Genomic DNA, 14,574 nt, shown 5'->3' on the forward strand with positions numbered 1-14,574 from the left:
AAATTTAATTGCAAAGATCTACCAAGACTTCGGATAAATATCAGAGTCCTATGAAAAGTTGTTTTTCAAGCGTCTTCGCGCTTCTTTCCTCTAAATTTATTTTATCATTGTTCGCTACATTGTTGCTGTCGAGAGGTATAATGGTAAGATTGTTGCAGCGGCTATTGTTACTCGGGTCGCGATTCAAAGATACTCGGCCTGGCTGGGGAATCTCGGGAAAAGCGTCTTAAAGCGTATTCCACCGCGGAGGTCGTTCGCAGATCGGTGGAATTCGCAGATGCTCGCGAGATACATCGCGCGGCGCAAGTTCGCTTCGCTATCTCTCGGCCGTAAGAGCATTCACGTTTGCGCGCGTACACAAACGCAGAATACAGATACACGTACACGTACATCCTCTTACACACGTACGTCGTCGCTTCACCGCAATCGTTTTCGATGTGCTATAGGCGCGCGGAGTAAAAAGAAGCAGCGAGCAGAAATCTTGACCGCGCTGCAACCGATTATAGCTTTCCGATCCGGCGATCGCGAGGTTCTTGTCTTTCCCCCGGTATTCGTGCGTTGTTCGATTTAAACATTGTAGCGTGCGTGGCATCGCGCTAATCGATCCGAGAATGCGAATAAAAAGACGCTGCATCCGAGGGATTTTATTAAAATTTACGTTCGGCATTCTAATTACGCGTAATGCACCATTACGCGTACATATCGAGACCTGTCAGAGCCGAGGAAATGGCAGAGTAGAATTTTTTAATATGCACGCGAGCTATCTTTTGCCTGGTCAATGCAATTTACTTCATCGGTAAAAGGTACAAAAAACTGACCGATTGATATTCTTTCTATTTGGTTGCACTCGTGAAAAAGCTTATCAAGATCATTCGTAGTATATTAAGACTCGGAATTATTTCCAACGCAGATTCTTTGAAAATTCTCTTTTTCTCTTTTACAATTGCTTCATCACTGTATATAATTATAATTCACAGATGACCATAAACTCGATATTAATACACATGATGTAATATAAAAAAAAAATACGTATTAAAAATTTTTTTATTTATATCTATTATATTAAAAAGATTAATGTAATTCATGTTTAACAACATAAAATATTTCGTCATTATAGGATAATCGCTAGCTCCTTGATTTGTCTTATAGTACGTGATTAAAGGGACTCTTACTAGTCGCGGGACACTGTGAGATACACAGATAGCAATCCTTAGTACGAGAAAGAGAGAGGGACGATATAGAAGATGAGAGGAGATAGAGTGGACTCTCGCCTCCTTCTTCCCGTCTCTCCGCGCCTTGTATGATGCGCCTCTTATCTCGCGCCTCGTTATCGCCGTTTACCATCGCACGGAGCGGCAAGCGGAGAGATTTCTCAGTGTACGTGTTTAGCCGCGTATACATATATATGTACCTTTTTCCCGCTCTTTCTCGGATCCTTCGGCGATTCGATCCCTCGAGCGGCTTCGCTTCGCCTGGAATTTCGTCGGGTCGACTAGGGGAGAATTACTGTGGTGTAATCCTAGATGAGATTGTCCCGACACAGAAAAGAAACGAGGGGGGAAACAGGAAGGCGCGATAGAAGCGCACATGTTCTATGAACGCTGATTTTACCGCTCGGGTTTTAGCTAGCAATGCGCTCCATCGTAATCCTATCTTGTTGTTGCGGATCGCTGGATCACGTGCCACCTTGACTCGTGTCGAATCTGGTTTGTTTCATTGTCGATAATATAACTTTAATTGTGCACCCATGATCTTACCTTTTGCATAATTAATATTCATCTTGAGAAAATCAAGGTAAAAAATATGAATTTTATTTCTTTACTATTTTGGAGAAAATTTGACGTTTCTTTTCAATCGCGAAAAATATCTTTTGCGACTTTTGTTTCGCCAAATCGAGCAACGTCATTACTTTAATATGCGTCGCGCATCGCGCGTTAAGAGAAGCAATGGTAGATGTGCCGCGGTAACCGATGCGGGGCCTCATTTTAATTTATTTTCACGTCGCTGGAAGCTGGGCAGTCTTATTGTCGCCATCCATTGTCTTGTCCTTCTCGGTTGCCGCACGTTTCTGGACTTTCTACCGTCTCTCTTCTCCGGTTCTTCGTCCGTCCTCGCCGGACGTATACTGCACCATTTAGCTGTGTCTTTCCTCCAAGATATCTTTTACGGAGCTCTATTCGTTTGTTTAGCAGTCCAACGTTCGCGTTTCTTGCGCTATTGTATACGTTGCACTTGGGTACCGTGGTTGCGCTGGTGCAACAAACCTTACATTAGTTACGCGTGTTTAAAACTTTCTTCAGTCGTCGGTTGTAGAAACACTCCAGTCACAATGTGTAAATCTTTCAGTTGGTTTCACCGGTTCGCGACAAATTATTGTTAAAACAATATTTAAATATATATAGATGCGTATCCTTATTTGCACAACACAGTAAACACAGTAGCGTTGTAGAACGTTGAGGAGAGCGAAATACAGCTGTAAGCGGATGTTTCACCGCGGGAGACAAATCTAGACTTGTCAATCCGGCAAGTGTCAAACAAGAAAATAGATATCCGTAAGATGGATACGTTCCATCTGACAGATCGAGAAGTGTCAATATCTCGTGTCTCGATAATTCATTCGCGATCATTCGAGACATATGATCCGAAAGTTAGAGAGTCGATCGTGGGTTTACGTGTCGTGGAGATTGAGCGTTTTAAATTTCTTGCCAGTTTTCAATTACAAGCTCGCCGCGTAAAAAGCGGCCGTCCTCCCATTAACGAATATCATTCCGGCCGAGGATCGCGGCGCGACCTCGGATGTTGAACGTCTCGCGGCCCTCGTGCTCGCTACGGGACGTCGATATAGCCGTAAACGGGCGCACCGACGTCGTTCGAAACGAACGAGAGTGGAACCAGGTCGGACGGATGGGGGCCGGGGTGGTTTGACGTAAGAACGTGCGCGAGAGCACGGGAAGAAAGAGGGACGAGCGGGACCCCCGTCAACGACAGCATACCGCCGCCACGGTATCGCTTCTTCATCGCATTCGTCGCGTCGCTCGACGCTACCACGACCCGCGCGGCTAATCATCATTATTTAAGTACCAGATCGTTTTTCGCTATGTGACGGCGGCGAGTGTCGTGGCGAGCTCCACGTATCGATCCTGGACGGTGTCCCTCCTCTCGGCGAGTATCCCGATACGATCGTGTCGAGATTTCGCGGCGTTTCGCTATCACGATGCGTCATATCCGACTTCTCTTCTCGACACGTATGATTTTTTTTATCGTCGTTAATAGCACGCCAAGATTCGTCCTAGAAGCCCTCTCTGTCTGCTAAATTTCTCATCGTATATTTATATTTATATGCGGCTTGGTTGAGAATCGGCGTGTTTTAAACTCCGACTTTTATAGCGTTCGCCGCGCAACTGTTCTGGAGCACCGTTACGACTGCGATATCAAGATATGCTTTTAGATGAGAGGCCGCCAGGCGATAATTATAGTCGCCGACGAACGATTCGATGGCTATTACGTGCCTGCAACCGAGTTTCTAAGCATATTTTTCGAAATTTGATTACGCGCCGTTTCCTAATTAACGAGAAGAAATCCAATTCCTCGCTCGATGCGGCGCCTGGACTCGACGGATCATTTCCGCACGATCATGCCTATCTCGATCGTCGGCCATAAGCGGACACAGTCCTACCGGTCCAATTAAAAAATCCACGGATTTATGCAAACGGTCGGCCTTTTATTGGAAGACTCGGGACACCGGACATTCCACGATCTCTGTCGGAATAATCGATTGTCGCGATTCGAAGCAAAACGGGAGACACGCAAATGTCCCGTTACAAACGTAATAGATTGCGATTGCTCTCGTGCTCTTTTTTCTCATTCCATTATATTACCAGAGATGCACAATTTAGCAGCAATTATTTTATTTTATTTAAAAAAAATTGATAAGCAGAGATCGCAATTAGATTCGTATATTCCGCTAGTAATAATTTTATTGCTATAAACGCAATTATTTATTCCAATATATTTCCATACTTAAGACTTTGAATGTTATAAACGCGATATATCTATGCATACATCGTTTTTATCTGATAAGAATATCGCGAAAGAGCGGCTTGCATCGATACCCATATTTAGAACAGGATAACTCGTAATTCGCGGCGATGGTTTGCCACGACGGCACCGCCCCTGAGAGGATGATCGGCTTCCTTCGGGCGACCTCAAGTGGGACAGGCACCGTTACGAGCTAATTAGCAAAATAAGAGAAGCGCTCTTCACGCGAGTGTCACGGCGCCGTGTCGCGCCGGCCGCGTAGGCAAGCGATCTCGTGCTGCGAGACCTTATACGATCTGATCATCGATCTGTGATTTATCGCGCTCGGAACTCGGCTCGAAGAAGAGAAAAACCCAAAGTCGTTCTTGCGTGCGTTTCGATGTGCACGGTGCGACTTGCGAGCGTGGCGAATAATTAATACCGCTGCGTACCTCGCGATAAATATAGTTTGGCCGGCGCGGAGATTGCGGCTCTTTTTTCACCACGGGAGAAGAGGTGCCAAGGGGCGAAACGGAAGCGATCGGCCAGATGAAGCAATTCTAATCGATTTGCGTAGAGAAGTCTTGCCTTCAACGAGATATTATCTGCCGCTGCCTCTTGTTTGATGACTTCTAGTTGCGTTGGGAGCAGACGTGTACAACGTACGATGCAGTGGCTTCAGTACATTCAATTATGTATATGAGAACAGCAATCGACGGTCTATTAATGATTAAAATTCAATGGTTCGTCTCTTAATCAGAATGTCATCAGAATGGCTAGTCAGCTGATCTCGTCCAGATTATTCTGACCAGAAAATGCGTTTGACGTTTACAGGGAGAAAAGTTTAACATTTCCAATATTTGCAAAGTATAAGATTTGACAAAGATTTCACGTGCGGCCGAAAAAACTTGAGACATGTGCAGAGGAAAACATTAATAGCGCGTTACTAAAACCCTTAAGAAGCGACGCGGGAAATCTCATCAAGAACCACCTGAGGGCAAGTCAATCTACAGTGTGGCGCAAATACAGAAAAACTCCATTACATATAAGAGGATAATCTTGTCTAGAGTTTAGCGTCGTGATTGAAAGTACCAGACATCTTGATTTCAATATAACGACTCGGCTACCGATCGCAATTACTTTTTACTTGGGCTTCTTGCGCGACACGCGCGCACGCGTTTGCTCGAATAGATCGCACGCAGTCGTGCGAATATCGACCTAGTGTACCAAAGTGAATAATCACCGGCTTGCTAGCGGCGGTTACAACTACCCTGCGTCGGGGGATTCTCAGTCAAATGAGGTTGCACGACTGGACGAGCAGCTCGCGCATCTCGCGCGCCCGTTCGATACGACTATTCATGAATGCGTCTGTCGATTAATCAAAGGAGCGCGTAATTGCGAACACGCGTCAAACATCGCTGACGATCGTGACATTGAGATGTCTTTTTTTACATTTGAGAGAAGATACCCAGCAGGGAACGAGCGCAAATTCTATCGTTTAAAAGTTTACCGTGCCTTAAATAGAGACCAACGAATGCTAATGAAAAACTGATATTGTTTAATGAGCAATTTGTGCGTTACATTATTCTATAAAAGCGACACGCGTTTCTATTCGTGCGTACATAAATTGCGAGTACGCTTATCAATGGAACAAGTAATGAAGAAAGATAATTAATGTATCACATTTTTGCAAAATTGCTAGATTAAAACCGCGCCATTTGTACGTGTTTTATTAAAAAATTGTCTAATGATTTATGAATTATTTGGCGTAAAGGAAAAACATCGGTCATCCTAACGGAAAATCATTTGCATACCTTGTTTTTCAGGCCGCCTTTTAGATAATTAACGTGCCCGTTGCACGATTTATGTACCCGTTGCGTGATAAAACTCCCGTGATTGAGTTTGAAAATACATATTACGGAATGCAATTTTTTATTAACGTGTAATATTATCACGTGCCTGTCGCACCAACGAGCAATTTTCCTGCGACAGGACGACTTCATTTCGATATATCCTCTCGGCATCAATTAGAAGCTTCGCTTCGATTTCTCATAGCCGGTACAGCTGCCCACACAACACGCATACACACGTGCATGCGTACGTATCAGAGTAGCAAATGTAGCCCCGGGAGAATTATCGAAGAGAAATAAATAGGATCCTGCTACTAGGATCGCACGGCTATCTTCAGTCTTCGTCATCGTCATCGTGTCGTCGTCGTCGTCTCGCACGTGAGAACGACTCGGGTGAAAACAGGACGGATCAACGGCTATTAAACAGAGATAGAATGAAAGAAGGACTTGGAAACGGGAACAGAGACGAGCAGGGAACGGGAGTCAAGGAACTAGAAATGAATTCCATTTGCGCGGTTGAGAGGGGAGGACCGTGAAGCGGAATAGAGCGGAATAAGAGAGGAGGACGGAGCAAAAAGGGCTGGCACGACGTCGGCCGCGTGGAACACGGGAGGGTTACCTCGCCTTGTGGAAAGCAAAGAGAAGATGAAGGAGAAATTCGCGGGAAGCGCAAGAGGGACGACGAATAATAAAAAACGCTTGGAGAAGATTATAAGTTATACGCTTACGCGCTGTAAATTTACTTGCATTGTTTAGAATTGAATGAGAAAGGGAATTACGAATGTGATGCGGGATTATATCTCGACTGTTTTCGCGTTGTCATTACCTAAGAATCGCGTTGCGAAACGTCGTGCAAGAATGTAAGAGATGCATCTGGTCGCGGGGATACGCATGCCGCGTAAACAGGATATGCTGATCAGTAACCATTGATCGCTACCTACGCCATCCGAGACTACTTATCGATGCAGAAGGAAGGGAAAGCTCGCTGTAATGTTTACAGACATAGCGCAAACATGTGCAAATATGAAATCTTGATATTTTTCTTTTACGTTTTTTAACATCTAAACATTTTGAATTTTTTTCGTTTTAATACGCTTGATTACAAATCACATTTTCACATTTAATTCGCGGATCTGGTCAGTCGCTATGAGGGATTTCTCATAGAAATCGGACGGAACGTCTCGGACCGTGCCATTCGTGTCGAGAACGCATAAGGGCGAGAATCAGTAATGAGTACGTTACGGGTTTCTTCCCTGCCTCGGCTTCGCCGGCAAAAACTCGCTCTCGATTCGATTCACGGTGCCGGAGGACGAGGGATACGAGTAGGAGGAGGTGGAGAGGGTCCAGCGCTGGACCGGCGATCTTCGCGAATTAATCAAATACGCGAGCGATTTGTCTTCGTTACACCCACGTGGGCACCCCGGAGGGACGCGTGTGTAACCGGGGTGACGAAGCCTTCGCGACTCGGTACCAGCGAGAGAAAAACGTGACCGTGCACCTTGCGCGACGATTATTCTAAATAAAAATAATGCTTTGTGCAACAAAAATCGGTGGAAGATTTATGTATAGGTTTGAATTGCAGAAAAAAACTTGTTTTAAATAAATTTTATATTGCTATAAAGTACACCTATATAGCGAAAAAAATTGATATTATAAAAAATTGATATTAATAATTTATATTAAAATTATATAAGATACGTATAAATGTTTCAATATATACATAAGTTTTTTTAATTTATTATGAATATTGTTTGAGAACATTTTTTTATTTATCGTTCAAGATTCTTTTATTTCACGTTATAACAAACTATAATAATATTTATTGTTTTTTAATCTTCCGATATACACAAGATAAAAATTGAAATTACGATGTGCGATATTCTCACGAAGAACGGGCGATTTAATGCGCGCTTTATAATTTTATTATCCTTTAAGATTTATTACCAAATGCGTCGCCGCGCGTATCTTAATGGCTAACTTTCTCGCCACGGCGGCTTACGAAGGAAGGGACACAGATTTGTCCGGCATGTCACATACCCTTCCGAAGTCGCGCGTCGAAATCCTTTTGCACGGGCAAGATACTCGAGCGGTATCTCAGCGTATCGGGATGCGGAGTAAATCGTAATTATATACGGGGAGTAGTACAGGATCGGCGGACCCACCTCTCGCGGCGAGAGTCCGTGGAAAAAGATCACGCGGACGTTTAATAACACGGGTACCGAATGCTGATGGGTAGAGGTATCGCTGGGGATATAAAACGTGTACGTCTTCCAGACCAGTCTCGCGGTACCAACGCATATACGCGTAATTACACGCGCGCCGCGCGTATATGTTCACGCAAGCGCAGTGTTTCATCCTCCGCATATATATATATTTTACATATGTTGATTCGCGCGTGTGTGTGATCTCAGACACACGTGCGCTTATCCTACACGCAATATGTACTCATACATAGGGTGTCTGACCGAGAACAACCTTTCAAATGCTAAAAAACAAACTAAGGATGATGAGGATTGTATCAATGTTTCTCGACATGTGCTAAGTGCTGGAGTTATTTAGCATTGAGAATCGAAGGATTTTGTTTTAATTCTCTATCAAAATAAGATGTGCACCAAAATATGTGCACCATTGACCGCCGTGTATGTGTATGCGTGCGTGCGTGTAAATGTATGTATACGGATACGCCTCTCACACACTGTCGCGAGCATCGATGCGAAAGGGGAAACGGAGGAAAAGGACAGACGAGTTGGATCGAGTATAAATAGCGGTCCATAAATTATGCCATCCACGTACGCGACCGAGTACCATCTTTAAGGCACTGGTCGAAGGCACGGGTCGATGTCACCCGATGTCACCGACGATAACATAGGAGACATAGGCGTCGACGACGACGCAGATGTCACGAAATACCGTGGAAATGGAAATATTCACGGCTACTACTCTTCAATTCATCCAGACGACAGTGTTTTCGTTCTACCTGATTTTTCCCGTTGCAAACAACGGGAAAAGAAACTTGATCGGAATCGATGGCAGTCGATCACCTCGTGGTAGATCCGCGGGATTTATCGAAACGTATCTAGGAAGGATGTATCTCGAATGCGTAGTTTCACTCCCGTTTTGGTTCACACCGCGCGCAATTGATCGATCCATCCATCGATTGATCTGAGCAATTATCGGTACGTGTGCTGTGCCCTTTATCCGCGTGATTGTCTATAATTGGATGTGACCTCACGATGACGTGTTTTCGTGACACGACGCTGAATAATGTAGAAAATTCATATCGTTGTAACGAACCGTTGAATCGGATTTCAAACATCATTAATAAAAACGGTTAATTGCCGTGATTGCGAAAAGTAAACGGAAGAGACATTTTTTCATCAATTTCATTAGGATTCTTTTTTTTATAAATCGAAGCGAAAGACCGCGCGTATGCTAACGATCCGTCTTTAACTCAATACTGACAAACTAATGATTTAGAGCCCTTTCCTGTAATAAGCCGTCCAATTATACATCATCATCTATCAAACGGCAAATCGGGGACACGTCGCGTCGGCGCGATGCGTTAGATCTAAAGAAATCCCGACATCGTAAGCCGTGATAATTCCAATTCAGTTTCCCGCAACGTAGGATCCTTACGGTTCTTGGCGTACGAGGACGTGGGCGTGCGGACAGCCAACGGCACTCGTTATGCGAGATACACGCATGTAAGCAGGCCGGCGCGCACGAATCGTTCATCACGGAATTGCATCTGCCAGCGGTAATGACCGGCCAATTTGGCTATTAATTGATTCCGAGGCAGCGGCACCGGGCGGTCCCGGCCGACTCGTGCGAGGAGGTCGAGCGAGGTCGACGTCGTGGAATCGATAAACCGCCATCATTCATTCGTCGATTGCACGTGCCCCGTTCGTTCGCTATTCGGTGGACGAAACTCGTATCATCGAACGGACGCGATCCTACAGACACAAATGCGTTTCACGCTCGTGTGTGTGTGAATGTGACCGTACTCACCGAAGATCTTGCTGTAAGATCATGCCACCGATCAGACACGATCCTTCGAGCGAGCAACGCTCTCCGATCGTAACCGTGACGAATGAGATCTCAGCAATGCGCGACAGCTCTCGCTTGAAAAGATCTGCTTAGCAGCGAACCTCGGCTAGTCTTCTTTTACGGTGGACTCAATGCCGCCGGAGTTTTATCAGCGGAGAGAATAAATTCGTTCACCGCTGAAGTGAACCAGAGGAACGAGAGTAGCGAGACGCCCGTAACTTTGCCTCTAATTTGGCGAGTTGAAATAGTACAGAGCAACTGACTGTTATATCGTTGGCAAGATTGAATGCTGCAGCACTCAAGATTACCGACGTCCTTCTGCAATATACAGCTTGTTTGCAAAATTCTTTAAGTCATCCCGAAGTATTTTTGCAGCAATTGTTTCATAAATTGCTATGGTTGTCGAAGACAGTTGTTAAAAGCAAATCGTTTGTTAATACAAGATCGATAGATTAGAGAGAAACTGACTTCGATTAATCGATCTTCCGATTCAATCACGTAAACGACATAAATATATATCGCGATTTATTTACAACTTGCGTCAATCAACTCGGTGTGAACACGCCCGTCGAATCTGGAGTCGTTACAAAAACTAAGCTGCGATAATGCAAATGTTCATGCAAATGCAACCGGAGACCAAACTACTTTTTGATATTCGCGTCATAATTTATCGAGATTATTCTGATACAACTTTTAATTAGCCTCCGTTGAAGGCGAGAAAGACGACGAGACTTATTGTGAATAAATTAACACAAAATGTGTTTCTCTTCTTTCGTTTAAAGCAATTTTACTTATATCTGATGCACGTATATATCTGTATATATTATTTAAATTATGTATTCTGCATTTTCAGGCGAACGACCAAGCAGGTTTTATCTGGTAAGAGAGGAAGCTGATCTTTCGTTGGATCCCAACACGGGGATGCTGAGGATTCGACAGCCGCTCGATCGGGAATCACGTGACAAATACATTCTCAGCATCGAAGCACGTAATGGAGGTTCCGTTGGATATTGCCAGGTAAATTGCACATCTTCCAGATAATCATCATTTCGGTATTAACTCACCATAATCATAGCCGTTTATCCGTTTTCTCAATATTTACCCTGAATGCACATGTAATAATACCGAGTGTGCGAAAAGTTTGCTATGATTTTTGTGTTTTTATCAAATATTATTAGACATTCGATCGGTGTTTGTTAGCATTGTACTTGAAAATTGTGATTAGTTCACCGTTATTAATATTTTATCGGTGAGACATGAAGAAACGTTTCATTTATTTAATGAAGGAAATATTAGCTGCCGAATTGCTTTCATTTATACAACATTTACACAACCGTTTACCTTTTTATTTACAGATGGAGTTGATCGTAGAGGATATAAACGATAATACACCGTCGTTCCGAACGACTAACGTTCGCATCTCTGTGCCGGAATCTCATCCTCTTCATGTACCCCTGTACGTGGCGTATGCTACCGATCCAGACACCACGCCGTCACTGCCGATACACTACGTCCTCGGTCAAAACAGCAACGACCTCTTCGGGATAGACGCGCGCACCGGCGAACTCTATTTGGAGAGACGATTGGATTACGAGACTCAGCAGAGGCACGGTCTCCTGATAAGGGCCCTGGACGGTGCTGGGCTCTCGGCTAACCTCAGCTTGAGCGTCGAGGTGCAGGACGTGAATGACAACCCCCCAGTGTTCGAGAGGAACGAGTATCATGTGGAGGTTCCCGAAGGCGCCAGGCTCGATTCCCAGGTGAGAAAAATCTTCATTACACGCCCGTCACGCAAGCATTTGTTTGTCGAGAGGATGCGGTAGGGTTCTTCGAAAAAGAAAGCGGATATAGGAGAGACGGAGAGATTTAAAACGTTGTATACGTGTACATGTTAGAGAAAGAGAGCAGAAGAACGAGAAACTTTGGATCAGTCGGGAGAGATGGTAGAAGTTAACAACCTCTCTTCGGTCTTTCTTTCGCTCTTCATCGGCATCTCTTCGCGCCAAAGAGTTCCCTTTTTTCCTTCGTAGCCGGCTTCTTTTTGCTCCTGTGCCTTTTGTATCCCGTCTCTGGGATGCGTAATTTTATCCGGGACAACCAGGAAGAACGCGTTTGTGAACCTTTGCTCCTTTTCGATATTGCGAGGCATACGCATCACAACTACCGTTCTCTCCTTTCCGGATAGCTTCTCGCGAAAGAGAAAAGCAGGCGGAGGAGGGAGAAAAAGAAGACGTTGACTTGCAAAGTTCACCTTGTAGCAAAAATAAAATTAACCTCTCGCATCGACTAGGAGGGATTTAACTGTACGTTGCATCGCGCCGTGAAGATATTAACCGATGTTACTCTACAAAGTTACGTGATGGATCAGTTCGGACCGGTGGATGGATAGGAAAGAATGTCTGATAATCTGATATCCAAATGCGCGTGCACGCGGCATGTTGCCGGTCGATACCGATTGCGAGTTCCGCGAGCGTCTGGAATTGATAGGTAACAGTCGATAGGCCCCCGCAGGAGCGCATTACACGGTCGATCATTTCACGAGCAGGTTCCAGCGATTACTTGAACGCGAGATAGGAGATTTATCATGTCACGTACGGTTATACCGAAAATAGTGTTTCGATTGAGAAACTTGAGTTTCTGAGTTTCGCACTTTGCGCGAATTTGTTTGGTAGAGAGATTTACATTCGTCCCGTTTAATTTCGCATTGAGAAAATGCAAGCGCATCCGAAGCAATAGTTATGAATCTTACAAACACGGATTGGCCCGTAAAAATGATAACAGCAATGCACATTTCCGGTAATACACATATCCGATATGGGATTGATAAGCGTTTCCCCGCGCTAATTAGCGGATGTAATCCCGAATGTACAAAGATATTGATGAATGATGCCGGGATTCTTGCTGTAAGATAGTCTCGTTAAATGACGTCATATTTTTAATACAGCATATACACGAGATAGAACCAGAGACGTCGTCGCGATTGGCGCCTCTCACTTTTCTTTTTTTCGTCTGCTTATCCTCTTCTTCTCTTTCTTCTTTTTTCGTAGCTGCTCGATCTTTCGTTTTATCTTTCTCCTAGTATACATGTATACATCGCTGATATCTATCGGCGGAACAGATCTGTGAGCTGTCGGTATCTGGACAATATCTTAGTCGCTAGTGTGCATAGATTAGAGAGAAGAAGATGGAGAAATGGAGGGCAAGAATGTTGAAGAACTTAGCTACAGTAAGCGTACTTTTCTTTTATCCATCGTAAATTAATAACATGCAATTAGATACTGCTGCTCTCATATCAAGTTCTTCATTTAATGGTAATACATATTCCTTCTGATTCCTTCGTCCGCAAAGACAACTTGGTCGCAATATCTCTCTTTTTCTTTTCTTTTATTCCTTCTTCTTCTTCTTTCCTTTTCCTTTCCTTCTACTATCATCCATCATCTGCGAGCCGCGAGTTCATGTGCGGAACACGACCTTATACACTCCCGGTCCTACATTTTTTCTTTTTTTTTTTTTCGTTCTTTGACCTTCACTATCTTCCCGTGCTGGGAAACATCGGCTGGCTCGAACGTGTTTAGAGTTCGCGGTCCTTGGGTGCGTTTAATTAATACGAAACGACCGGATCGACTGGTCTTGTCTCGACGCCGCCTCTCACCCCGTCTTTTTTCTCCATTCTCTCGTTCCTTTTCTCTCTTGCAAGATTGCGAAAAATCTCGAATGATTATTCTTGTTTCCATTTTCATCGTTCGTCTGGCACTCAGAAACATTTCATTGCTGTTATGTGTGAAATTTTCAAATATATTTCAATTAGATATTATATATTTTTTGTGTAATTTAATTATTGCAAAATTAAATTAGTAGTCAAATTGTCGCATTAAACATGATTATTAAAGACTAATAAAATTTGTCATTGTTTGCAGATTCTTCAGGTAACCGCGGTAGATCTGGATACGGGAAACAATGCGAGACTGAGCTATCGTCTCCATGGTTCTGCCGCCTTTCGCATCAACTCTAACACTGGATGGATCTATCTAGCGCAGAATTTGGATCGTGAAACTCTTGATCGACATGCCTTGACGGTTCTCGCAACGGATAATGGATCTCCCGCAGCGACCGCGAGTGCTTCAGTACTAGTGACGGTTCTGGACGATAACGACAACGATCCACATTTCGAGAGGGACTTTTACGGATTCGAATTGATTGAGAATCTTCCTTCGGGTACTCTTGTTGGTTCCGTGAGCGCCACCGATCCTGATCTCGGCAAGAACTCGCTTCTCAGATACACGGTGGTTCAAGCCAACAGCAGTTTCACTGTGGATCCTGACACAGGTATAAAAAAAATTTTCTCAATTTTGCATCCATATTTTTCATTCTTCTTCCGTTTGCACGCCGTCAAATACCAAGGAGATATATATGAGGTTCTCATCGAAACGATGAGTTTGAGTGTTTGCGAAAGCCGACCCGGGCCTGGCTTCGAGAGCCAAGCAGAGATGCCCATGCAACTTGAAAACTCGCGAAGAAAAATATTGGCCAATCCATTTCCGAACTCGGGTTTGTCGAGATTTTGTCGAATAAGCTTGACGAGAAGTGCATTATTCTCTATTCTGATCATTCTCGAGTTGAATTCACACCGGACTTATGACTGCGTTACTTGACGACCGTG

At 44.1% G+C, this 14,574-nt stretch overlaps 1 protein-coding gene and 1 long non-coding RNA gene across 5 annotated transcripts in view; one reads left to right on the top strand and one right to left on the bottom strand.

Annotated features, from left to right (window-relative positions):
* Ds (dachsous cadherin-related 1) overlaps positions 1-14,574 on the top strand; it is a 299,205-nt gene that overhangs the window by 257,737 nt on the left and 26,894 nt on the right. For all 4 annotated transcript variants that reach the window (XM_083086173.1, XM_083086174.1, XM_083086176.1 and 1 more), the window contains 3 exons: positions 10,768-10,931; positions 11,270-11,674; positions 13,832-14,240. In XM_083086173.1, the coding sequence (XP_082942299.1) occupies positions 10,768-10,931; positions 11,270-11,674; positions 13,832-14,240 (978 nt within the window). The remainder of the gene's footprint in view (positions 1-10,767; positions 10,932-11,269; positions 11,675-13,831; positions 14,241-14,574) is intronic.
* LOC145963901 (uncharacterized) lies at positions 7,651-10,316 on the bottom strand. The gene is made up of 3 exons (XR_014436298.1): positions 10,178-10,316; positions 9,876-10,090; positions 7,651-9,820 (listed from the first exon to the last, which is right to left on the bottom strand). It is a non-coding gene; the product is annotated as an uncharacterized LOC145963901 (long non-coding RNA).

This window comes from Camponotus vicinus, unplaced genomic scaffold (genome assembly GCF_025532165.1).
Source record: "Camponotus vicinus isolate PSW18456_S1 unplaced genomic scaffold, iyCamVici1.0 SCAF_13, whole genome shotgun sequence".
Lineage (NCBI taxonomy): Eukaryota > Metazoa > Arthropoda > Insecta > Hymenoptera > Formicidae > Camponotus > Camponotus vicinus.